Source organism: Cetorhinus maximus, chromosome 3, assembly GCF_964194155.1.
Source record: "Cetorhinus maximus chromosome 3, sCetMax3.hap1.1, whole genome shotgun sequence".
NCBI classification, from domain to species: Eukaryota; Metazoa; Chordata; class Chondrichthyes; order Lamniformes; family Cetorhinidae; genus Cetorhinus; species Cetorhinus maximus.
In genome coordinates, this window is record NC_135881.1 from 50,851,278 (window position 1) to 50,878,911 (window position 27,634).

Consider the following 27,634-nt stretch of genomic DNA (forward strand, 5'->3'; position numbering starts at 1 on the left):
GTGACAGTGTGGGAGATGGTCTGGGCACCAAGCTTCCCAGCTCGTTGCACATCCATCCACGGTGAGCAGGGAGGTCCGAGGCAACCTCACGTTGGCGCAACATCTGCCTGTCATCTCTGCGGGCTTCTCTAAGGGCGCTCCAGATGAGGGCACCAGCTCCTCCGCCCCTCTCCCAGTGACCGTATCATCCGGTGAGGCTGCGACGATTGGGGAGATGGCAGCTGTGGAATTGGCAGCTCCCTCCCAGGTGGGGCCAGCACAGGCTCCACGGGCCAGAGGACGGCCACCAAGGTCATCAAGGCCAACAGGACAGCAGAGTCAGCAGGCTGTCTCAGATACCACTCCCAGCGATGGGGCAGCACCAAGACGTAGCACCCGGAAACAAAAGCATAAGGCACATTAGGCACACCACGGGTTTTTCACTGGTGTTTTTCTGTTGGCCAAAGATCAGGTCCTTATGATTTCTTTTTGATTGTTGATACTATTGTTTAGTAATTGTGAGAACTTCTGATTCACACGTTAAATGTCAGATGTGTCAACATATCTGAGGGTGCCTCATTTCTTCTGCATGTGTATGTTTAAGAAAAGTGTTATGAGTATTTCTTTGGACATTCATCTTTATGTACAAGGCTGAGAAGACTAATGGCTATCTCCATCACAGCACTTGTGGAGGCATGGTTCCTATTGTAGCGCTGCTCAGTTTCTGTTCTTGGATGGCAGAGAGGCATCTTGCGCCACCTTCTGAGGGGATAGTCCTTGTCATCCAGCAGCCATCCATCAAGCCGGGCCAGAGCACTGAAGAAACCCGGCACCTGGGAGTGTCTGAGGATGTAGGTATCGTGGGAGCTGCCTGGGTACCTTGCAAACACTTGTAGAATCAGCATCCTGTGATCACACACCATCTGCACGTTCATGGAGTGGAAGCCCTTCCCATTGACAAAGACACCGGGCTCACCTGCTGGCGTCTTGATGGTCACACGTGTGCAGTCTATTGCACCCTGGACATGGGGGAAGCCAGCAATGGCAGCGAAGCCTTCTGGCTTGCTGTGTCTGGCTTGCCTGGTCCCAACAGAAGTGGATGAAGGTCAATGCATGCCTGAACATGTCTGTGACCTGCTTGACACAAGTGTGGACAGCTGATTGGGAGACACTGCAAAGATCACTCACCGACCCCTGGAAGGAGTCAGAGGCAAAGAAGTTGAGGGCAGCTGTGACCCTCAGAGCCACTGGCATGGGGTGTCCACCCACACAATTAGGGGAGATCTCAGGCCCAATCATCTGACAGATATAGTTCACTGTCTCCCTTGACAGTCGGAGCCTCCTTCGGCACACCACCTCAGACATATTGAGGTAACTGCATCGCCACCTGTGTACCCTGGCAGGAAGATAGTGGCATCTTCTGCGGCCCCTTCCACCTTGGACTACCTCTTGGCCCTGCGCCCCTTGTGCCTGCACCTATCCTCCCAAAGGTGGCTCCCCGGAGGCTTTATGTGCACTCCTGGCCTCCTCCTCCTTCTAGCCCTCCCTTCCTCCTCAGTGGAGCTGCCTCCAGTGGACAGTTCAGCTCCCATTCCCAGGCTAAGGGAAGGCTTCCTGAAAGCTACAGGCCCGGAAAAGATTCCTCACTGCAGAGTGCTGACCTGAATGTTAAGAGTCCAGAAAAAGCTCCTGGGGTGCGTTCAGAAGTACTGCCGATCACACAGGCAAGTTTAAAAAACTTTCCCCAATAAACATTTCACAGAGCAGATTCACGACCCCACTGAGCCCTCTTATCCTGCCCGTGGATGAGGTTAATAGAAATGTCTCCTACGTGCCAACCCGATGATCGCACGGGCGCCGAAAAATCGGTCTCAGTTGAAGACTAATGAGCCATAAGTGGCCCGTTTATTAATGCTGGGCGCAGGTCAGACTTCATCGCGTGCCCGTCCAGTGAAATATCGCAATGGTGCGCGGTGACGGGACGCTCGCTCGACGTCACCGTGCGTCATTTTCCCCACGTCAAACGAAAAATTCTGCCCTGTATTATACTAACCAAAATTACATTCTGGATGACGCATTAGCAATTACATTATCTTTTCCAGCAATATGGACAACTTTCAAGTTATACGGCTGTTGTAACAAATTTCATCAAAACAGTCTGGCATTCTGAGTCTTAAACATTTCTGGAAAGACCAGTAACAATCCCAGGGTTTCCTTTTCAATGGTAGAATATCTTTTTGATGCCAACTTAACTTTTTAGAAAAGTACCCCACTGGCTTTTCTATGCCTGATTCATCTTCTTGTAACAAGACCACACCCACCCCAAGTCACTGGCATCAATTGCCATCTTGAAGGGTTTAGTGAAATTAGGGGCAGCCAACACTGGTTCAATTAAGTTAAAATTGCCTTCAAACTCTCACTGTCTACTTCATCCTCCACTCTCCTTACTACCTGACATACCTGCTCCTTCCTATACTCCTTCCTACTATGGCATGGTTTCAACATGTTGATGTGACATATCCGATTCTTTTCCCTCCGATCTGGGGTGTCTATCAAATAATTTACTTTATTAACCTTGTTAACTACCGGGTATGAACCACTGAACCGTGCTTTCAGAGGATCTTCCTGTAAAGGGAAAAACACTAACGCTTCATTCCCTGGTTGAAATATTTGGATCTTAGTTTTTTATCTGCCCATTCCTCCATTTTTGTTTGAGCAACTTTAAGGTGCTCTTGAGCCACTTTGCAGGCTCCCGTGAGCCGATTCTGGAACATGGATACGTAATCTAATATGCAGGATTCGTCCCTAAAAACTTTGCCTTGATTAATTTCAGAGGACATCTTATTTCATGTCCATAGATTAATTCAAAAGGACTAAAACCGGTAGATTCATTCAGTGAATCTTGGGTGGCAAACAAAAGGAAGTCCAGTCCTTTGTACCAATCATGGGGATATTCATGACAATATGCTTTAATCATTGCTTTGAGAATTTGATGGTACCTCTCTAAAGCTCCCTCTGCCTGTGGATGGTATACTGTGGACTTTAACTGTTTCGTACCCAAACCACTCATTATGTTTTGAAAAATTCTAGACATAAAATTGGAACCTTGATCTGACTGAATCTCCATCGGTAATCCATATCTAGTAAAAAATTAATTTAACTTCTCTACCACAACCTTGACTGTAATCATTCTCAAAGTAATGGCCTCTGAAAATCGAGTTGTCATAGCCATAATAGTAAGGATGTACTTGTGTCCCGCTTTTGTTTTCAGTAAATGTCCCACACAGTCTACTAACACCCTACGAAATGGTTCTCCTAAAACTGGTATGGAAATTAAGGGTGCCGGTTTGATTGCATGTTGTGGTTTTCCCACCACCTGGTACGTATGGCATGTTTTACAAAACTGCACCACATCCTTGTGAAGACCTGGCTAGTGAAAATGTTGACTTATATATGCTTGGGTCTTTCAGATCCCTACATGTCCTGCCACAGGAATCTCATGAGCTATTCGTCATATTTCCTGACGATATTTGGGCGGTACCACAACCTGATGAACCACCATCCACTCTTCGTCTGCAGGTCTGTGAAGAGGTCTTCATTTCCTCATCAGAATCCCACTTTTAACATGGTAGCATTCTGGAACCCTATCTGCTTCAGCTTTGGTTTGAGCTGATTGTGCCACTTTACTTGATTCTGGATCGGCTTGCTTAGCCTCAATTAGAGACAACTTACTTAACGTTTCCTTCAGATTGTCCAAATCCCCAAAGAAAGCTTCAGATAGCCAAATACCTGTGGTGTCAATTTTACCTCTGATGATGGAACTTGTTTAGCCATTGCTTGCGTCACTACACAAGAAGGAAAATTTCCTGGAACCTTTTCTTGCAACTGCTCTGTCTCCTTGACTTAACTTGGTCTTTCTGTATCTACTGGAGAAGCTACTACTTTCACTCTGGCCAAATAATTTCCGAGGTGTAAGTCAATTCTGTCTACAGGCAAACCGTGAACAACTCCTATTGTCACCATTCCATTAAGTCACACACCTGGTGCACCCGATGCAAAGGTATATACTCCCCTCCAATACCATTCACTAAAACCTTGGCATTTAGTAAACTCTCTCGTAGGAAAGCCAGGCCTTTCCCCAGCAAAAGAGTTTGGGTAGCCCTTGTATCCTTAAGTATAACTATAGGTTTGCCTGCTTCACTTGAGGAATAAGGAGTTAGTTTTCCTTTTGACAAGAATTCCCTGTAGCTTTCAGGTATCTTGTTCACCTCCCCCACACTCACAGCAGTGTTCACACTTGGACTCACAGCCGCAGTTAACATTACAGTTGTATTTTCAGTCGGGGCCTTTTTTCCCCTGAATCATCCTTACGTACCCCAATAAGTCCCATGGATTTCCCATGCAACTTCCAGCAATTTCCCCGAATGTGTCCCACCTTGTTGTGGTGGAGAAACACTTAGGCCTTCGGACGCCACTCCCACCCTCAGAACTTTCTTTTCTGGTCCGAGGAGGAGAGTTCAGCACATTCCTAGTTGTCCCTTCTCTTCCTTGGCTACTTGCCTTCCTTTTACTCTCCCAATTTCTATCTTTCTCGGGTTTGTGGGTGATGAAAAAAGGGTTTGGATTTATGGACATGCTTGTAATCATCAGCTATCTCCGCTGCCTGACTATCTGGTGAAACCTTCTGGTTCTCTACTTACTACTGGAGGAAGTGAATTTTAAAATTCCTCCAGGAGAATTATTTCCCTAAGGTTCTCATAAGTGGTCTCTACCCTTAGCGCCCGTATCCAATGATCAAAGTTAGTTTACTTTACCCTCTCAAGTTCAATGTAGGTCTGTCCAGGCAGTTTCCTTATGTTTCTAAACTTTTACCTGTATGCCTCAGGAACCAACTCAGATGTACTAAGAATAGCCTTCTTTACTGCATCATAATCCATAGACACCTCTTCCGAAAGTGATGCATAAACCTCATGAGCTCTGCCCAAGAACTTACTTTGCAAGAGCAATGTTCAGTTTCCTTTGGCCACTTCATTTGCTTAGCCACCTTCTCAAACAAAATGAAGAATGTCTTTACATCGTTTTCCTCAAACTTTGGAAGGACGTGCACAAATTTAAAACATCTCCCCTCTGGACTCTGGGTTGGGATAAGTTCTTCCATCCCTCTGTTTTACATTTCAGCCTTTTAAGATGGTATTCCCTTTCACATTCCTTCTCTCTTGCCTGAAATTCCAGTTCTAGCTGCTTAACAGCTCTTTCTCTTTCTGCTCTGTCCTTCAAATTTTCCAAAAAATGGGTTCTTCACAACACCAGCAGCAGCTGCCTTCATCGCAGCCACATGCTCTATAGGAGAGAGGGGATTGGCAAACATTTCCAGCTTGAAGGAGGCAATACCCTCAGCACAGGTTATCCAAACAGAGGATCAGCTTTCTCAAAATGAAAGAATAACAGTGTTTTAGGAGGCTCAGTCTTTCACAGCAGGCCCTTGTTGATATCTGTAGCCTCCAGGAACAAGAACTACTTGCAAGAGGGCCACATGGGCATTTGTTGGCAGTGGCCGTCAAGATAAACACAGCCCTGAATTTCTTCGCTTTTGGTTCCTCCCAGAATCTTTCGATCTCACAATCTGCTGCCCACAAGTGCATCTCCCAGGTCACCGATGTCCTGCTTGCCACATGTCCACTTTGACACTGATGAGGCCAGCCGACACAGAGAGCTGTCAGTTTTGCTGCAGTGCCTGAATTCATACAGGAAGTCATTGACCACATACATTTGACAATGAAGGCACCTTCAGATCACCAAGTGTTCATCAATCCGAAGGGGTCCACTTCCTCAATTTGCAACTTGTTTAAAATGTTATGCGTATTTTGGCAAGATACCTGGAAGCTGCCATGACTCATTCATTCTATGGCGGTCACAACTCGCACAGGTTTTCACACACCAACACAATATGTGTGGATAGCTCCTTAGAGACAACTGCTACTTTCTGAACACCTGGCTGATGGCCTGTAACAAACCCTACGACTGATGCAAAGGTAGAATGGGAGCCATGTGACCATAAGGGAGTTCATAGAGGATGCCATTTGGATGCTGAAGATGTAATTCAGGTGCCTTGACCAACCTGAGGTGTCCTTCAGTGTGCACTAACAAGGATCTCTAAAATGGTTGTGGTCTACTGTGCATTGCAAAGTATCATGATGCAGAGAGGAGTGGAACTGCAGGAAAAAGAGAATGGAGACTAATCGGTGGAGGAGGAAGACATGGTCATATGGGCATGGTGCCTGCAGTTGCCACCTGGCTGCCAGAGAAGCATGCAACTTCCTCACACAGGCACATTACAGCTAATCTGAGTGCATGAGGCCACATGGTGGCGCCATCATAAACCCTGTCCCGTACCACCCTTCCACCACCTCCCCACCCCACTGGAACACAAATCACTAGTCCAGAACCCAACATTCACATTCGCATCCTTTCCTACAGCATAGTCATTCAGTTGAAGGCTGTTGTCCAATTGGAATTCAGGTTCCGACAAAATAGCGGTCAGAAGATTGAGGAGTACGATTCATTGAAATAAACATTAACATAATACTGTTCATTGAAATAAACATTAACATTGTTATACATACCCTGTGCAGCTATTTCTCATCTGCTTCCTATTACCCCTACATGGTGCAACCCCTGTGGCTTCATCAGAGCTGGAGGCAGGCTTCTTATTCCTCTGTTTTGACAGATGAGATGTCTGGGCATCACTCATCCCCTTCACTCTGCCTTCCCAACCCTACTTGTGCACCTCTCTTTGATAGAGAAGGGAGTCAAGGGTTATGGGGATATGGGGACAGACGACAAAGTGTAGTTGAGACCACACTAGATCAGATATGATCTTATTGAATGGTGGAGCAGGCTCAAAGGGCTGAATGACCTACTCCTGCTCCTAAGTCCTATGTTCCTATCACTTCTCACACCAATTTACCTTGCTGGCATGTGTCTATACACTTCCTCACATCTCCATCTGAACATCCACCACCGACACCCACCGCCTCATTTTAAGGCATTGTCTGTTCATCCATCCATTTTACATATTCTATTACTCTCACTCATAGGTCTCTTACTTCCCTCCTTGCAGGAGAAGAGAACAATCACCAGCAGGAAGAGGCAAAGAATTAGAGGTGGCCCTCTGGCCAACATGACAGCTGCAGAGGTGATGGCTCTGGAGATAAACTAAGACTCAGTGGGCAGAATTTTGCCCTTGATGGACGGGCGGGCCCCACCGGCTTGGCGGCGGGTGGGCAGCTGATCGCCACCGCCGAAACGGGCTATGCGCTTCCTGTGCAGGGGGGTGGGAGGGATTCCCCAACTGTTAGAGTGCACTCTTTCGCGCATGAGCGTGAAAGAACGCACATCTCCCTGAGACTAAGTGCTGCCTCAGGGAGAGCGCTGACAGTTTTTGTAAGTTGAAAAATAGAAAAATTATTAACATGTCCCCCTCCTGTGACAATGTCACACGAGATGGGACATGTTAATAAATATCACATAAACTTTATTAAACTTTTTTAAAACAGACATGAAACCTCATCCTGCTGCTGGATGAGGTTTCATGTTTTTTCAGAAGCCCGCTGGGGCTCCTGGCCTGCCCGCCAACCTTAAGATTGGACGGGCAGGGCCTTTAATTGGCTTAATTATCCTGTCAATGGCCTCAATTGGCCATTGACAGGTTGGCGGGCGGACGGCTGATCGCGCTGTCCGCCCGCCTTCCTGAATATTTAAATGGGGTGGGATGACATCAGGGGTTCCCCCCGACGTCATCCTGCGTCATTTTCGCGTCGGCGAGTGGGCCCCACCCCCAGCTCGCCGACGGAAAAATTCTGCCCAGTGTGTCTGGCCATCAGAGGTGGAAAAATGGGAGTCTCCCAGCTACCTAGTGACAGAATGAAATTGCACACAGCCGTATAGCATACAATGCTCTGTCTTGTTGACTTGAGGCCAGCAACCAGTGAAATATGATCATGTGCATAATGTTCATTTGACACCTTACCTTACCAGTCCTAGTTCCTGTTTTTAATCTCGCACAGGCTCATTAAGTGTGCCACAGGAGGTGGTGCAGGAGGAAGACAAAGACTCCTCAAAGGAGGTCTCACACTCTGAGGGCGTACTGTCACAAAACTCACATGGTCCATGCACCAGCTCAAACACGCACTTTGGTAGGACCGAGAAGCAAGATCGGTGGGTTTTGACCTTGCGCCTCACGCAACGCAAGTGAGCAAGAGTAAAGGGTGAAGACAGGGACAGCAGCTGAAGAGTTTATTTTGGAGGGTGCAGGATACTCCAAGCTCTGCCCAGCTGGTTGCAGGTGCTAAGTCTCGGGCCATTGACGAAAACAATAAATCTGAGCAACAACAAAAAACTAGTGAGGTTCTGACAGGTTCTCCAGCCACTGTGCAGTTTGTAGAGAGATTTCAGAAATTAGTCTCAGGCATGAATGCTATGATCTCACAGGTCCATGTTGAACACCACTTGGAGGAAGCACTATGGGTGGCAAGGGTGCAGAATGTACTCTGGGTGCGGGATTTCAATGTCCATCACCAAAAGTGCCTGGGTAGCACCACCACTGGCTGAGTCCTAAAGGGCATAGCTGCTAGACTGGGTCTGTGGCAGGTAGTGAGAGAACCAACAAGAGGGAAGAACAAACTTGACCTCATCCTCACCAATTTGCCTGCCGCAGATGCATCTGTCCATGACAATATCGGTAGGAGTGACCACTACATCGTCCTTGTGGAGATGAAGTCCCATCTTCATATTGAGGATACCCTCCATCGTGTTTTGTGGCACTACCACCGTGCTAAATGGGATAGATTTAGAACAGATCTAGCAGCTCAAGACTGGGCATCCATGAGGTGCTGTGAGCCATCAACAGCAGCAGAATTGTACTCAACCACAACCTGTAACCTCATAGCCCGGCATTTCCCCAACTCCACCATTACCACCAAGCCAGGGGATCAACCCTGGTTCAATGAAGAGTGCAGGAAGGCATGCCAGGAGCAGCACCAGGCATAACTAAAAATGAGGTGTCAACCCGGTGAAACTACAACACAGGATTACTTGTGTGCCAAACAGCATAAGCAGCAAGTGATAGACAGATCTAAGCAATTCCACAATCAATGGATCAGATCTATGTTCTGCAGTCCTGCTACATCCAGTTGTGAATCGTGGTGGACAATTAAACAACTTGCTGGAGGAAGAGGCTCCACAAATATCCCCATCCTCAATGACGGAGGAGCCCAGCACATCACGTCAAAAGATAAGGCTGCAGCATTCGCAAGAATCTTCAGCCGTAAGGGCCGAATGGATGATCCATCTTGGCCTCCTCAGGAGGTCCCCAGCATCACAGATGCCAGTCTTCAGCCAGTTCAATTCACTCCACGTGATATCAAGAAATGGCTGAAGGTACTGGATACTACAAAGGCTATGGGCCTTGACATTATGCCAGCAATAGCACTGAAGACTTGTGCTCCAGAGCTTGCTGTGCCCCTAGCCAAGCTGCTATCATACAGCTACAATATTGACATCTATCAGGCAATATAGAAAGTTGCCCAGGTATGTCCTGCACACAAAAACCAGGACAAACCCAACCCAGACAATTACCACCCCATCAGTCTACTCTCGGTCATCAGCAAAATGATGGAAGGGGTCATCAACAGTGCTATCAAGCAGCCCTAGCTTAGCGACAACCTGCTCACTGATGTTCAGTTTGGGCTCCGCCAGGGCCAGTCGGCACTTGACCTCATTACAGCCTTGGTTCAAACATGGATAACAGAGCTGAACTCCAGAGGTGAGGTGGGAGTGACTGCGCTTGACATCAAGGCAGCATTTGACCGAGTGTGGCATCAAGGAGCCCTAGCAAAACTGGAGTCAGTGGGAATCAGGGGGACAACTCACTACTGGTTGGAGACATACCTAGCACAAAGGAAGATGGTTGTGATTGTTGGATGTTAGTCATCTCAGTTCCAGGACATCACTGCAGGAGTTCCTCAGGGGTACCCTGGGCTCAACCATCTTCAACTACTTCATCAATGACCTCCCTTCCATCATAAGGTCAGAAGTGGGGATGTTCATTGATAATTGCACAATGTTCAGCACCATTCGCAACTCCTCGGATACTGAAGAAGTCCATGTCCAATTCTGCAACACCTGGACAATATCCAGGCTTGGGCTGAAAAGTGGCAAGTAACATTCACGCCACACAAGTGCCAGGTAATGACCATCTCCAACAAGAGAGAATCTAACCATTGCCCCTTGACATGCAATGACGTCATCACTGAATCCCCCACTATCAATGCCCTGGGAGGTTGCCATTGACCAAAAACCGAGCTGGATTAGCCATATAACTACTGTGGCTACAAGAGCAGGTCAGAGGCTAGGAATCCTGCAGCGAGTAATTCACTTCTTGATTCCCCAAAGCCTGTCCACCATCTACAAGGCTCAAGTCAGGAGTGTGATGGAACACTCTCCACTTACCTGGATGAGTGCAGGTCCAATAAAATTCAAGAAGCTTGACACCATCCAAGATAAAGCAGCCCACTTGATTGGCACCCCTTCAACAAAAATTCACTCCCTTCACCACCAACGCACAGTGGCAGCAGTATGTTTCATCTACAAGGTGCACTGCAGGAATTCACCAAGCCTCCTTAGACAGCACCTTCCAAACCCACGACTGCTACTGACTTGAAGGGTAAGGGTAGCAGATACATGGGAACACCACTACCTAAATGTTCCCTCCAAGTCACTCACCATCCTGACTTGGAAATATATCGCCATTCTTTCGTTGTCGCTGGGACAAAATCCTGGAACACTCTCCCCAACACCAACGTGGACTGCAGCGTTTCAAGAAGGCAGCTCACCACCACGTTCTGAAGGGGCAATTAGGGACGGGCAATCAATGCTGGTCTAGCCAGCGAGGCCCACACCCCATAAATGAATTAATAAAAGGAACAGAAGTTTCTGAAATTATAGTAATCATACACTTGCATCATAAACAACAATGGATGAGCACTGACCCCTGTTGTGCTCCATGAGTGGCCCCATGCCATGACGATGCAGCTCCATGTACAACTGTATTTTCTAGTTCAGGCAATTTTCAGACCACCTCAGAAGCTTGTCTCTGAGCCAATGCCTTTTCTATCTTGTGAACTAATCATTTGTGTATTACAATATCAATGCCTTGCGGAATTTTAGTCCTTGAATGTGTTCTCGCCTCCCAAATACATGCTCATCTTTCCCGGAATTCACCTCGAATCAGGTTTCTGCCCCTCCCACAGCTGCAGATAGCTCTTATCAAAGACACAAATGACACCCTATGTAACTGTGATAACGGTCACAGTTTCTTTTCTCATTCATCTCAGTGTCTGTAGTCTTTGACATTTTTGACCACGCCATCCTCCTCCAAAGTTTCTCCTCTAATGTATAGCTGTGTGGTACTGCTCTTGCCTGGTCCCATCCTTATCTATCTAATCGTAGCCAGAGTACCACTTGCAATGGCTTCTTTTCCTGCTCCTGCACCAATGTCTCTGGTGTCCTCCCCAAGGATCTATCCTGCCCCCCTCCAATTTTTCATCTACATGCTCCCCTCGGCAACATCATCTGGAAGCACAGCAATAGTTTTCACATGTATGCTGACACCCAGCTCTACCTCACCACCACCTCTCAACAGCTTCACTGTTGCTAAATTATCAGGTTACTTGCTGAAGTTCTGTACTGGATGAGGAGAAATTTCCTCCAACTAAATATTGGCAAGATGCAACCAATGTTTTCGGACCCCACTGCAAACTCCGTTCCCTAGCAACTGACTCCATCCCTCTCCCTGCTATTTGCCTGAGACTTAACCAGACTGTTCACAGCCTTGGTGTCATTTGACCTTGAGATGAGTTTCCCACCACATATTTGTGCTACAACTAAGACTGCCTATTTCCACCTCCATAGCTTCATCTGACTTCACCCTTGCCTCAACTCATCTGCTGAAGCCCTCATTAATGCTTTGTAACCTCTAGACTTGACCATTTCAACACATTCCTGGCTGGTATCCTATATTTTCCCCTCTGTAAGCTTGAGGTCATCCAAAATTGCTGCCCGAGCCCTAACTCCTCCAAGTCCCATTCACCTATCACTCCTGTGCTCACTGACTTACATTGGCCCCTAGTCAAGCAATGTCTTGATTTTAAAATTCTCATTCTTGTTTCAAATCCCTCCATAGACTCACCTCTCCCTATCTCTGTAATCTGCTCCAGTCCCACACCATCTGAGATATCTGTGTTCATCTAATTCTGGCCTCTTAAGCATCCCTGATTTTAATTGCTCTCCTCCATTGGTCACCGGCCTTCAATTGCCTGGCCTTAAGCTCTGAAATTCCCTCCCTAGGCTTCACCTTTCTACCTCGCTTCCTTCCTTTTGAAACACTCTTTAAAACCGACTTCTTTGACCAAGCTTTTGATCATCTGACCTACTATCTCCTTATGTGTCTTGGTGGCATATTTTGATTTAAAATGTTCCTTAAAGCGTCTTGGGATGTTTTATTACATTAAAGGCACTGTATAAATATAAGTTGCTGTTGCTGTCAACAATTTCCTCAAAGTATCACGATACATTTATGTACTTCCTCCCATAAGTCTACACTGACTCCCTCCTAACAGGCCATACCTCACTAGGTAATAAAAACAAAAAATGCTGGAAATACTCAGCAGGTCTGGCAGCACCTGTGAAGAGAGAAACAGAGTTAATGGCCAGGATTTTGCCCTTGTCGTGCAGGCTCGACTGGGGCAGGCAAGAGTGGTCGGGAAGTCGACTGCTGCCCATGATCTGGAGCGGTTGGGAAGTCGACCGCTGCCCGCGATTGGGGCTGGACTGTGATTTCACAATGGCGGGCCAGTTAAGGCTCTGTGATTCTGTCACATGAGTAGGGACATGTTATTAATGAAAAGTAAACATTTTTATTTTGTTTTTAGTTGCTGTCGGAAACCTCATCCCACCTGTGGATGAGGTTTCCTAAAAAATACAAAGGCCGCTTGACCTTTTCGCCTGCCCACCAACCGTAAGGTTGGACGGGCAGCGAAAAATTGCATTTAATTGGTACTTTAATGGCCTTAGTAGGCCTTTTAATTGTTGGCGGGCACACTGCAGACTGAAATATCGCGTGTCATTTTACACTTGTTTGGATCGGGCGCACGCCTGCCCGATGAGCGTAATATTCTAGTCAGCATTTCGAATTGATAAGGCAGAAGAGATCAATACCTCATAAGATCATAAGAAATAGGAACAGGAGTAGGCCTGTTCTGCAGTGCAATAAGTTCATGGCTGATCTGATCTGATTGTGGCCTTAACTCCACTTTCCTGCCTGTCCCCCATAACACTTGAGTCCCTTGTAGATCAAAAATCTGTCTAACAGTGTGTTATGACACAGCAGTTGGTAAAGCTGAGTTATTTAAAAATCCCAGAGGGAAACTTTAAACAACTGTCATAGCCTATATTTTCAAGTGGTATGTTTGAGATGCAACTCTGAATTCAAGCATAAAGCCACCAGTTCTCAAGAGGCTTTTAAATCAAATTACATGAGACATTTATTAATTTACACATGTTAAACATATACACATGGCTACAAATTGCTACTATCATAACTATTAACAAATTCCCAAACTAATCTCCACTAAGGCAACAGCAACCCATAGACTTTAAGCAGACACCAGGCAAAGTAAATTCAAAATGAGGTTCCTTTCACTTTCATTCCTTTGAAGACACAGTGGTAGGCTTACAGGCTTTGATGTTACATGCCTCTGCCCTGCACACACACAACTTCTGTCTGTTATACCCAGCACATCTCTTTGAATGTGAATTCTCATTGTATCACCAGCCCCTTTGAATTCCACCTCTTCTAACAATAAAACCCCTTTCATAGTACCAATTTCATTAGTAATATAAACATTGCTTGGTCTCTGCTAGCTAGGTGCCAAATTTCACTCCCCTTCTTGAATGCTCTATTCAACAAAATGCAAATGCACGCTACCTCTCTTACGTCTCAAAACTAGTATACATCAAAGCACCCAGACTTCAATACAATTAAGACAACACACAGACATACCCACAGACTAAACCTCTTTTAAAAAAATAAATTCCAACTTTATACACATTAATAGCTTCATGACACTCGGCCTTGAATATATTCAGTGGTCTGCTTCCACTGCCCTCTGTCGGAGAGAATTCTAAAGACTAACGACTCCCTGAGAGAAGAAATTCCTCCTCATCTGCATCTAACTGAGACACCCCTTATTTTGAGACTGCCTCCTAGTTCTAGATTCAAACGAGGGAAAACATCCTCCCAGCATCTACCCTATCAAAACCCCTCAGAATCTTATATATTTTAATAAGACCACATCTCATTCTTCTAAACCTCAATGAATATAGGCCCAACCTGCTTAACCACTCCTCATAAGACTTCCTGGAACAACATCTGTTGTACATCTTTGGTATTTAATTAGGTTTAAAATCATTAGAGTTCAAGACCTCCAGTGTGTAAATGTCAAATTCTTGTCTAAAATAGGGTAAGGTAAGGCCAACCTGTCCCTATCTGTGATTCCTTGCAGCACTATGTTGTATCCTAAGGTTGTGTTCCTCTGATTTTATACTTGAGTATATTCTCCCAATCCCCCATTTCCCTCTATTGGTGGCAGAACTTTGGGTCTACTCCCTCCCTAACCCCCTCTATCTCTCTTTCCATCTTTATAAACCTCTTCAAGATCTCACTCTTTGAACTAGTATTCAGTCACACCTTCTAATCTCGGCTTCAGGATTGGCATCCATTTCTTTACGCATTATTATGAAACATCACTTCAGTAAATTATATAAATGTAAGTTGTTGATGATCATGATGATGTTGAAGGGTATAGAAACCTTGCTAAAGTTTAAAACCCTAGAATTTTGCTGCTTGATAATTTGAAGAATAACAAAATACCTGATAGACTACTTTGCATGTTTTCTAGAAGACTAAACAAATTATTTGAGATGGAAATGCCTTTTTTCAGTTATCAGCTTTCCAGCTTTCCATTTTCTTCGAGGATTGTGGAAATCGATTTATATATTTCTTTTCAACCTTCCTGACCCCTTGTCTTCTTTTCATTGGGAACAGTGCCGCAATATTAGTTGGCTACTTGCTTACTTCCTCTAATCTTCACCTTTTTGAACTTAAAGCTCCCATTCTTTTCGTTCTAACATCAACATCGTTGAATCTGCCAACAGCATGAAGCTCTTTTGTGGCACAAGGAACTAACTATATTTGGGTGAGAACAAGCAACATGAATCTGACCCACCTTCTTATTTTTTTCAACCATTACTCCACTACCAATATTGAACCATCATTTCTGTCACTGAGGTTTATTGCCACACCTGCTGCATCTAACCTCATTGTTTCCCAATCCCACTTTATCTTTTTCTACTCTTTCCTAAGATTCTAAAAAAAAGGACCGCCTTAGCAAACTCTTTCTGCTTGCTCCTTCCCACTCAATACATCTTTGTCTGACCTCACTCTCTCTACTCTTGTTCAGTTGCTCCCTGCCTGAAACTTCTGTTGCTTTCTCGGACTTTGATGATGTCAGTCTCCAGCCCACATCTAGTGTACTGTATTTGTTGTTCATGGTATTGCCTTCTCTATATTGTGAGAACTAAACACAAATTGGATGACTGCTTATTGAACATTTCTGCTCTGTCCACAATTGTGTTCCTGGCTGTGCTGTATCTCATCATTTGAACTCCTCATCCCATTTTAGCTTTGATCCTTTCTTTTACCTGTTACACTGTTCCAAACAAGCTAAACACAAACTTCAGAAACAGTATCTCAATCTTTCTCATTGGCACTCAGTAGTCATCTGGCCTGACTATTTACTTTAACAGACTTTGGGTGCTTTTCCCATCTCGTCCACCAACCTTTCACTTAATTCATGTTGAAGCAATTTCTTTGCCCAATTTTAAAAATGGCCTTTCTAATGCCCTGGCTGAAAGTTTACATTTATGCATCATCCAGCAATGTTTCGCCTTGATACATTTTTTTAAATATGCAAATTACAGGCCATTTAATGTATTAACTTGAGTTTTCCCGGCTTTTACCTGCTATTCTTCCTCTTCTCACTACTTTTAATTTATTCAGTACAATGAAGGGCCTTGCTTATTTCCCACTTTACAAATTCTGACAAACATAACTGCATTGTCCCTGTATTGTGTTTGTATTTCATATTTCTTGCTTTTGCTGTTTTTCTATTGTTTCCCTGTAGACTACTTGCTCTCTAGTATTTTGTTGAGATGTTATTGATGTATGAAAACAAATTTTTCTGAAATCAAATTTAATCACTAGAGTTTGGTTACATTTTAAACCTTTGAGGACTGCAATAAATAGATCACCAGCCAGAAAATGTTAGAGTAATAGAATTGAGCCTAAAGTTTAAATCCGCTATAAAATCCCAGTGAACTTGCTTATACTCTTTTTTTAGATATGTACAGAAAGCATTATTTCCTGATGCATGTATTTGGAAATAGAGATAGTTTAAGTAAGTTATATTTGTATTTGTGGGTCTTAGGAATGAGTTTTAGCTTTAAAGTTTAAGTTTGATTTGTATTTCTGTATTTGTGTTTTAAGAAAAAGTCAAGTTGCATTTTAGTTTCACTTTAAAAAGTGCCTGCATTTCTAATGAGATTTACCACTCCTAAAGAGAAGTTGAGCAAAAAAGAGCAGAAAAAACTGTGCTGCTGCCTAGAAACTTGAGGTAACAAGTAGGATAGATAAAGGGGGACCAGTAGATGTAATATATTTGGATTTACAAAAGGCATTTGATCAGGTACTGCACATAAGGCTACTTAAAAAGATAAGAGCCCATGGTGTTGGGGGTAGTATATTAGCATGGATAAAGGATTGGCTAACTACTAGAAGATAGAGATTTGGGATATGGGGGCATTTTCAGGATGGCAACCTGTGGAATACCACAGGGATCACTGCTGGGGCCATAATTATTTATAATATATACTAATGACTTCGATGAGGGAAGTGAATGTACTATCACCAAGTTTGCGGATGACACAAAAATAAGTGGGAAGACAAGTGGTGAGGATGACACAAAGAGTTTACAAAGGAATATAGACAGGTTAAGTGTTTGGCAAAAGCTTGGCAAATGGAATATAATGTGGGAAAGTATGATGTTGTGCACTTTGGCAGGAAGAATAGAGGAGCTGAATATTATTTAAATGGAGAAAGACTGCAGAAAGCAGTGGGACAGAGGGATTTGGGGGTCCTCGTGCATGAATCACAAAAAGCTAGCATACAATTTCAGCAGGTAATAGGGAAGCCAAATAGAATGTTGGCCTTTATTTAAAAGGGAATGGAGTATAAAAATAAGGAAGTCTTGCTAAAATTATACAAGACACTAGTTAGACCACACCTGGAATACTGTGAACAGTTTTGGTCCCCTTATCTAAGGAAAGATATACTGGCATTGGAGGCAGTCCAAAGGAGGTTTACTAGGTTGATCCCAGGTATGGAGGGATTTTCTTGTGAGGAGAGGTTGAGTAGGTTGGGCCTGTACTCTTTGGAGTTTAGAAGAATGAGAGGCGACATAAGATGAAACATAAGATTCACAGGGGACTTGAGAGGGTGGATGCTGAGAGTCTAGGACCAGAGGGCATAATCTCAGAGTAAGGGGTCACCCATTTAAAACAGAGCTGAGGAGGAATTTCTTCTCTCAGAGGGTGGTGAATCTTTGGAATTCTTTACCACAGAGGGCTGTAGAGGCTGGGTTGTAAAGTATATTCAAGATTGAGATGGACAGATTTTTAATCAGCAAAGGAATCAAGGGCTATAGGGGAAAGGCAGGAAAGTAGAACTGAGGATTATCAAATCAACTATGACCTCATTGAATGGCAGAGGAGACTCAATGAGCCGAACGGCCTACTTCTGCTCCTACGTCTTATGGTCTTATGACAAGGGCCCAGTGAGGCAGGCCGCGCACGCACTAGCACACACACGCACGCACACACACACACACACACACACAACATCTGCAGTTTTGAGTTCAGTTTGAAGACAGCTGCCAGGCAGAAGCAACCTAGAAGGGGCAGATAGCCAGTTCCAAACCAAAGTTGGTTGAAAGTAGCTCCTAGAGAGAGACTGGAGAAAAAAGGACAGTAAGCAAGTCCCAAGCTAAAGAAGAAAGTCCCCAAATCCAGAGGAGTGGAACAGGAGAAAGTCCCAAGAAGACCTTCTAGTCAAAGGAAGATCAAGAACCTGGAAAAGGTCCTGTTAAGTGAAGTTAAGAGCAAGGAGCAGAGAAAAGCTCCAAGGTTCAAGCTTAAAGAGCTAAAGGCTTGGAAAAAATCAGGTCCAAAGAGACAACTGAAGGTCTGTAACTCTTTGCAATGGGCATGTGAAGCAGCGATGCACTGTTGACAGCTGAGTTGGTGAGAGAGAGCCCATGGAGGAAAGCTTGAATGTATGTGGTGACCCAGGAGAGAGGAAGATCGGAAGGAGAGTTTGAAACCCTGGAGGTAGACCCTTGTGGAAGGTGTCTGTGAGAAAGCGTCAGTTTGGGAGAAGTTACCAAAGCGAATTCTTGGGAAGTGGAGATTGGAAATGCTCGTGTGAAAGACGGAGTTCAGTGAGACTGGTTTGGCTCATGGTGACAGGCATCTGGGGGGTGGGGGGAGTGGTGTTGGTGGAGTTGAGGAGAGATCCTTAGCATCTGTTTGGGGTGGCATCTGTCACTTGGTTTCAGAGTGTGGTGTGCCTGACCACAGGTCGCTAATTGGTTTACATGGGCTGCGTACTTACTGTGAACATTAAAGTATAAGGCAGCTTGTGCAACTTGTGTTATCCTTACAAATCTGTATATATCTGTAAAAGTATAGTTGTGGGTGAAGGAATATTGTAAAATAGTTCATCGTTTCTTGTCTAATAAAAGTTTTATTCTTTTGTTAAAAGTTCATCAACTGATTCCTGTGACTCACTTCAGTAGCTCCTCTCCACATATCTAAACAAACAAATAAACTTAGGGTCTATCAAGCTGGGTTCCGCCCTGGGATCAGGCTTGCCCAGTAGTAATGTCAGCTGGGATTGTAACATGAAAGAAACTTTATGATTTAACCTGAATAGCCCATATTATTTATTTATGTTTGCCATTCAATTTGAGAGAATTGAATTTGTCTAGAAAAGAGCTTTGTGCAACTAATGCTATAAACATCTATTAGTTTCATTTCAAACCATCAGCTTGATCCAATGGTAGAACTTAACTCTGAATTTTAAAAAAATGGGTTCAAACTCAATTGCCTGATTTTAGCATATATTTAAGAGTTGCATTTCAGTGTAGCACTGAAATATGTTAAATTTTGGATGAGACATGAAGTCAATGTCTGCCCGTTTAGGTAGTTGCGAAAATTCCCTTGGCACTACTTGAAGAAATACATGGGAGTTCTTCCACTGACCTGGACAATATGTATCATCAGGCAACTCCAACTAAATAGATTAACTGGTCATTTATCCCATTGTTGTTTGTGGAACATGTCTGTGCGCAGCTTTGGCTGCTGAACTTGCTTACACAAATGACCACTTTAAAAGTAACACATTGTAAAATGTCTTGAAGCATCCCGTAGAGGTGAAAGGTATTATATTCATGCAAATTATTTTCTTAACAGTCAAGTGCACTTATTTTGGGGAAAACATCAAAATCAATAGCTAAAGAGGAGTGTTACATATTAATGTATTGTAATTATGTTTTTGAATATTTTTAAAAGTATTCATAAAGGAAAATCTATCTGAAGACCATAAAGTCAATGATAACTAGTGATGGCTTGGTTGTGTTAAATTACTTTTGTGGTTGAGTTGCAAGAGGGATCCCTGTGCAATAAGAGATCACCAGTAGCTACTTGAGTCGCTCTAAAGGCAATATTTTGTATTATTACTCCTTAAAAGGAGTGAGTGTAGATAGTTATTGTGGTATTGAGTAGATAGGTACTTACAAATCATACCTTACTATAATCTTAATAATCTAATATTATTGCAAATCTTTTAATTATGTTCAAATTAGGTGCAAACACAGGATGGTAATTGTATATTAGCAGCCTTTATTCAGAAACTGTAAGTGAAATAATTCTCACTTGCCCAAGCCTGCTTCTCTCACGTTTTGCTTCAGTGTTGTACATAGCAAGTTCCTTGCTTTTTTTGAAGCTCAGGACTGCTGCTGGGGGCAGATGGCAGAGAACACCAGCACAAAACCTGCCACTCAAAGTGTGACAGATGACTGTAGCTACAGAAAACCGTCCCTTTGTTTGTCTTGCTAATGAGTGTCCTCATTGCGGCAGGAGACTTGAATAGTTAATTATCTGCAATTCTTAACTGCAACGGGTGGTGGAGCTAGAGGTAAGAGTTAACCGTTCAAAGGATAAGCCAAAACTTGAAAGATAATTGTGCCTTTGCAGTTTTCTGACAGTGTCAAAAGAAACGGATACCTTTACCTTTTAATGAATCACTTATTTACCCAGTGTGAGTATTTCATTGGAATAGTCATTCCAATATAATGTAAAGTTAAAAGTCTTTCTAACATTTATCTCATATGTTTCAGCAAGGACTACTGAAAAAATTTCTGGCCATATTAATTTTTAATCCAGAGCTCATAGAATTGATGTATTGCATATATAGATAAAAGCCTTGCTGTAACCTATTACTGTCTAATGCTGGAAACTTTTAGTATTACATCTTTCCTGATGCCTCGTTGACTTTATCACCCTAATCACTTCAAATTCAAACAAAATTTTTATATATGTATTTGCATCTGTTTACTACTAAGAATGTTTATTCGACTCAAAAGCTATCCCCAAGCAAGTGTATTTGGGATTGCTTTTGTGTAGGCTAGGAAAAATTAAAATAGAAAAATGACATTTAAATTGCTTTGATCAAGTGTTTACTCATAAACACCTGCTTTAATAAAGGTTTCCTAAAACATTACACTACACTAGTGAAGAGTAAAACTGGTCTTTCTGTAAATTGAAGAGAGTGTTCAATAGCATCAACCCGCCTGCACAGCCTATGCGTGACAGGCATGCAAAGCCATGTTAATGTTCAGAATATGAATTATCTCCGGGTGGCTCCATCACAAAGTAGAAAACCAACTGTGTATATATCAGCAGACCTGATGGACTCCATGCGGCTTCAAGCCTGAAAACTTCACTACTTTGACATGTGACGTGCTCTTTATGACTGTGGCAGTACTGTCAGTGAGGAATGGCAACAATGGCAACAAGCCCCCTCCTTAGCTCTGTGCTCTGCCACCCCTGGTGTTGTCCGGCTACACACTCTCCTGCCTGCCTAGTTACGGACAGCAGTCCTCGAGCACACGGGGGGATGTGGGTGGATGGGCCACAGCTGCCTGCCTGGACACAGCTTCCACAATACATGGACCTGAATGATGAGGGCACACAAACAGTATGATATGTATTATTCTCATCAATAAAATGTCCCCATGAATTATTGTCTTTGTATGTAATGTACTACCGGCTTTTTACCAAGATTCGGTTTTGGAGGGGTCTACTTTTTTCCCTCTGCACATTTCTCTTTTTTTGTGTTTTTTCCTATTCATATTCCAAATGATTCATAAAAGCCAGAAAGTTGGATGACAGCTCTGTTGTGGAATAATTTTCATATTGGCTACACAGCTTGCCATTTCTACTTTTTGTTTCCTGTTCTGACAAAAGAGTTCTGTGATTTTGCAGATCAATTTGGACTTCATGAACAACTTTGAGAAAGAACAACTTGTTGAAGAAAATGAAGACCTGAAGCAACAAATTAATTTCCTGAAGAAGAATACTGAAAAGATGTCAGAAAACATTAATTTGGGCGAAATTCGAATAAAAGAATTAGGTATTTTTAAATCATTCCAAATAAACTGTAATGCAGAAAGGCAGTATTTGAGAGATCTTTCACTTGATTTCAGTTTTTTTGAGAATGAGTAATTTCATGGATTGTCACACAAGAAAGTGAAAGACTGTTTTCTATTTAGCCTGGATATAGATAAATGCAAGGTGTGTATTTTTACGAGTGTGTTTGAGGAAGTAAATATTCAACAGGTGTTTTTGTCACACAATGATGCAGGTGTTAGAGTTTACACATAGTAACTGTTTTATTTTATCTATGTGCTGTCATAACTTAGATTGCAGCTTTTTTCTGCCTAATGTTAAACCATAGTCATCATACAAAAACTGATATTAAAAGTATTCTTACTACTATTATAGTGTAATTAAAAAATTGTATATGGTTTTCACAAATTTTAACTTCTCGCATACATTCTTTCCTTATTTAAAAAATGTTCTCCTCCATTTCATTTTATTAGTTTATCATATTTGTTCCTAATGAAAAAGACTCAATTCATTTTAGTGAATTCGTTACGGAGGCATGACCCCACCCAAAGGTGGTACCAAAGAGAAATTCAACATAGTTTCTTTCCGGTAGCTATTACCCCAAAGACTTGAGAGTTGATGAAACTCTTTATTCATGTAGAAGGTAATTTGGACAATTAATTTCATGGGCATTTTATTTCAACTGCATAGGTGTGATATGTGCTCCTCTTTATTTGCAATGAATTGTTGCATGGTTTCCACAAGCACAGCAATATAGTGCCTCATTCCATTCAATTGAAAATTAACTACAAAAATGTTCTTTTGTACTTTAATTGATTAGATACAGCACAAGAAAATATTAAGTTGTATTTGACAGATACCATATTACTTATTGCTGTTTGTGAGTTAATTTAATGGTGTGTCTTGCTTTTGATAAGAATTGCTTTGAGCAGATAAAGAACCACCTGCTAAACCACTTTGTATTGGCTGTGACTAACAGAGAACGACATTCATGGGCTGGGCACACAGCCACACTTGGCCCTTGAACTACTACCTAATATCCATTAGGCCAGCCGGCTAAACAGCAGGGGCAAAGCAATGAAGGTCAAGGGTAGTGTTTAGGGTTAGAATCCTGCTAGGTACTCCATCCAATGTGGATTCCGGTAGGCTCTGGATTCTGACCTTCAGCATTGAGAAGGAACACAGGCATCTGAAGATCTGATTTTCACAGTCTGTCCTCCTTCTTTATTTTCAGACCAGGAGCTTATAGTACAAAAAGAGAAAACTGAAAAATCTCTGACTACAATACGAAAGGTACTGTTTGTTATAAAATAACTTGCTTTTCGATTCACCTTAAGGGATTATGTTGTATATTTGAGAACAATGGCATGTCATAAACTTCCCAGGCTAGGTAGATGGAAAAGACTATAGCTGGATACGAAAAGTATGCTTAGTTACATTAATTAAATAACTTCTTGATCTTTGAGTTTAAATGTAATTTAAAGTAAAATACGTAATGAGTATATACAGGGACCATATATGCTAGTACAATGTTACTAAAATATAGGTGTCCTGCTGAATTAATATGTAAGGAGTAAATAAGAATAATAGCTGTTTAACTTCCCTGTGTTGGTGATCAAATACTTGCTTACCTTGTTTTCTGTTTGTAGTTGTTTGAATCTGAAGAGAATTTGATAGAACAATTGCAAACTGAGAAATCCATGAGGGAAAAAATGGTGAGTAAACTGTTGAGCTACATCAGTTTCTTTGATTGTTGCAATAATGGCAATGTAGTTTACCGTATTGCAGTCAATTTTGTATGATTTGCAATATTTACATTCATGATTTTACTTATATCTACATACTTGCATCTTAAGTTAGTGAAAACATTATGTTGAATTTGAGTGCTAAAAAATTGCTGATATAAACTAGGTGTTGTGTGAGCTCCTGTATGAAGGTGATCTGAAAACTTAACTCTTGCAAACTAAATTGAGAGCATTTTAGGTTTATCCATGCTTTAAACTGTACATCCAGTCAAGGCATCTGAATATTTTTGCGACATATCCATGACACTATAACTTGATTGAGATTTTATCGTTGACATGATTTCTAGATTATGGAGCAAATAACTTTTGAATTGGAAGATCAACATAAACTATATTCTGTCCTATGCAACTCAGTCATTCTGCTAATACTGTAAAAGTTGGTTTTGGAATAGTTCCAGTGAAAACCACATTCTAAAGCAAACTTTTTGTACTACTCAGTCTCTTGCGTGAAATTGAATTTTCTAAAAAAAGGGATACGGTGAAAACATAAAATAAAACAGTTTCCTCTTACTCTCTCCCCCGCCAACACCGTGTCCAAAAGAATTGACATTGAGATCACCGTTGGTATTACAAGTTTGCAAAATAATTGTTGATAAGGAAGGCTTGATTCATCCATCGAGAGAAATTCTACTACGCAACTCTCCCTCTTCCCCCACTCCCCCACCCCCACCGCCCCTCAAATTATAGCATCCTTTTGTTTCTTAAATGATTCAGTGTTTTTTTTTCCTCCACTGTTCTATCTGGAAGTTTATTCCAGTTGTTGATCATTCTTTTAATGAAGGAGAATTTTTTGACATCTGTCCCTAAAATTAGCATTTTCTAGTTTGAACCTATATCCTCTAGTTCTATTCCCACAGTTTAATTTAAAAGCATTTTCTGGGTTAACTTCTCTTAATACTCTTAATAAGCTCTTATAACTCTATATAGGATAATCTCCCAGATACTTCCTTGCTTTGCTGAAAAGCCAAGTTCCTTTTTCTTTTCTCATAACTCGTATCCCTGAAATAACATGGGGAATAACTTTATGGCTATTCTCTGTGCTGTCTCCAGTGCTTGAATACATTTCTTGCTTCTTGGCAACCAGAACTGGATGAAGTATTCAAGGTGTGATCTGACTGGAGCACTTGAGCACTACCTTCCTTGACTTATATTCTACTGTTTTAGCTTTATAGTTCAACATCCAATTGGCTTTAGTGATTGATTCTCTCCATTGGTTGGACATGTTTAGCTTTAAGTCTGTTAAGGTTTCTAGGTATCTTTCAACTTCATCCATAGCTATTTCAACACCATTCATGGACTGTCACCTTTTTCCTCTTCCTAAGTGAGCACTTTGTATGTATTCACTTTAAAATTCAGCTGACAGTATCCTGCCAATTTTTAGTTCAACTCATTCTGTGATTTCTACCAATTCCACTACTCCCAATTTGGTATAATCTACCAATTTGGCCACTTCTAATCACGTTTCCAAAACCAAGTTATTTATCTAAATTAGAAGCAGCAATTGTCTCTGCACTGAACCATATGGCAGAACATTTAGTATTCGCCATTCCCCCACCCACACTCTGGTTAAATGCTATAGTTGCTGGAGATTGAATATCTTAACATTATTCTCGGAAATTAAAATCTGCCTTCACATCAAGTGGAACTTTAATAAACAACAAACTAATATGAGAATTCTGCACTTGCCACTATGTTTACATTTTTTTATTTGTACTAGATTGTGTCATGTCTTGATGAATCTATATACATTATCAAAAACAATTACTACTGCTTTTTTTCTAGACGCTTATTGAGATAGTTCAAATGATTTATTTAAACTGTTTTTATTAGCCAATGGTAAATAAAGGCTGAAATATTTATGGCACACCTTATCTACCTAAAATAAGAACATATCAGCTGTACTCCTTTATTCTATCTTCAATATAAGGTTCACCATAGATAGGTGTGTTTCTTTTTTCTTCCTCAATCAGGATTCGGTAAGCTACCGTTTGGTAGATGTGTTTTTGTTAGATATACTTTGAAGTTCAATTTATAATTTAGTTTTATTACCATTGTAAGCTTCTGTGCCAAAAGATAGCCAAGCTATCAAACAAAACCCGCCAAAATTTTACATATCACCTACCTCATATGTGGGTGAACCTAATGTCACCCCATCAATTGTGATGCTTTTACTTTTGTGCCTGTTATTTCATGCAGAAATACTAGTTTAAATTATGGTGGGGGTCCAGTATCCTGAGAGTCCTGGAATAACTATTAGAGATCCCTAATCATTCCACCTTGCAGTAACAGCATCTGTAAATTAGGTAGAGAATAGCTTTGAACATTTGTGAATCAGAAATCCTGGAATTAATGCTAGAATGCAATTGCGAGGAACCTTCGCCACTGCACCCCTCTCGGACTATGTGAATTCAGGGAGAGCTTCCCTCATCTGCATGATCCTGACAAGCACAACACACCAATATTGATACTGCTCAGGCATCTGCCACATCAAGGGAGGTGGGAGAAGTGGTGCTGTCTATTGCTTTTCCCAGATTTGTGCCACCCACTTTAAAGTATTTTTTATGGACTCCATTGGTTCCATTTACCGTAGGGACAATTACTTCCCCCATATCAGGCCTACTTTAACAGAGGGGCCCATGTTTGAGGCAGATAGAAATTGCACCCCAAACAACCATGCCTTTCTCAAGAAACAGATAGAACCTTGAGGCAGAAGTGACCTGGAATATCCAAGTTCCATCCTAATTCCTGGGCTTTCTGCTGCATTCACATCCAATTTAAGTTAGGAGTGTATCATAAGGCTTGTGGAAATTTGGGGTGACTAATAAAATGCATCAGATTTTTTTAGCATTTGAAGCTGTGTGGAGTAACTAGCAAGTTAGCAGAAAATAAATAAAACTTTTTATTAATTGGACCACGCTATAGAGCAATCTTTTTATCTATATTTCACGCTTGTTATGACTGCATGATACATTTTCACCTCTATTCATTGAGGAGGAATTTATATACAGTCAAGATACCAAGTTGAATTCATAAACTTCAACAATTTAACCTATAAGCAGGAAAATTATATTAGAAATAAAAATTGTATGCAGTGTGTGATTTGTCTGTCTTCTAAATTTTTAGGGTCATGCTTAAACAAAATTAAAATATAAAGAAACAAAGACTGTCATTTAGAATGTATAGCGAAACAGTCCATGATTGGAAGGTGCTGGAGTCAAATTGTCTGCAGCCTCTTTAATTGACCTTACTGATATCAATTTATATATAAGAAAACACCCAGGGTGCTGACTTGAAGCCTGAATAGCAGGAACAACCTACATTAACTTCTTGAGTGTTTCCTTAACTTCAATTGTAACCTTAAGGGGAGACTTGTTCAGTAGTAGATGTAATGCTTTGTTACAGCTGTGACAGTATAAAAATGTTACTTGCATGGCTCTTGATCAAACAACAGTTAAAATCTTAATGATCTCAGGCTCTGTTGACTTAAAATTTAGCATTTATGGCTTTAAAGAGGCACAACTACATTCACTGCGGAATAAAACAATTCTGTATTAAATTAGCAGTTTTGCCCTTAAAAACATGTATTGATTGACTTGCAGTGAGCAACCCTAAAGAAAATCTACCAGTAATCATTAAAAGATCGTACCTCTGGATATACATGTGTCTGTCACACTTAAGGCACCATATAAAACTTCCTCCTTTGTGTTAGGAAATGAATGCTCTTACTTAAATGTGTTATTCCACAAGATTCAAAGGCAGTTAGTGACTTTCATAGAAATTAAGTGTACAATTATAACACTAAGCCTTACTAAATTCTGCTGTATCTATTTTAAAGCAATCCTCTTTATGGGCTGAACTTTACATTGATCGGGCAAGCGTGTGTCCGACCCAGTCGGGTGTGAAATCGCATGAGGTAACGTCGGGCAAGT

General features: G+C 42.0%; 1 protein-coding gene across 2 annotated transcripts in view; it reads left to right on the top strand.

The window, feature by feature from the left end:
- The window catches only part of LOC144672767 (uncharacterized protein C10orf67, mitochondrial-like), a 148,750-nt gene that overhangs the window by 92,061 nt on the left and 29,055 nt on the right, over positions 1 to 27,634 (top strand). For both annotated transcript variants that reach the window (XM_078534744.1, XM_078534755.1), the window contains exons 6-8: positions 21,757 to 21,904; positions 23,135 to 23,193; positions 23,550 to 23,615. In XM_078534744.1, coding sequence (XP_078390870.1) covers positions 21,757 to 21,904; positions 23,135 to 23,193; positions 23,550 to 23,615 — 273 coding nt within the window. The remainder of the gene's footprint in view (positions 1 to 21,756; positions 21,905 to 23,134; positions 23,194 to 23,549; positions 23,616 to 27,634) is intronic.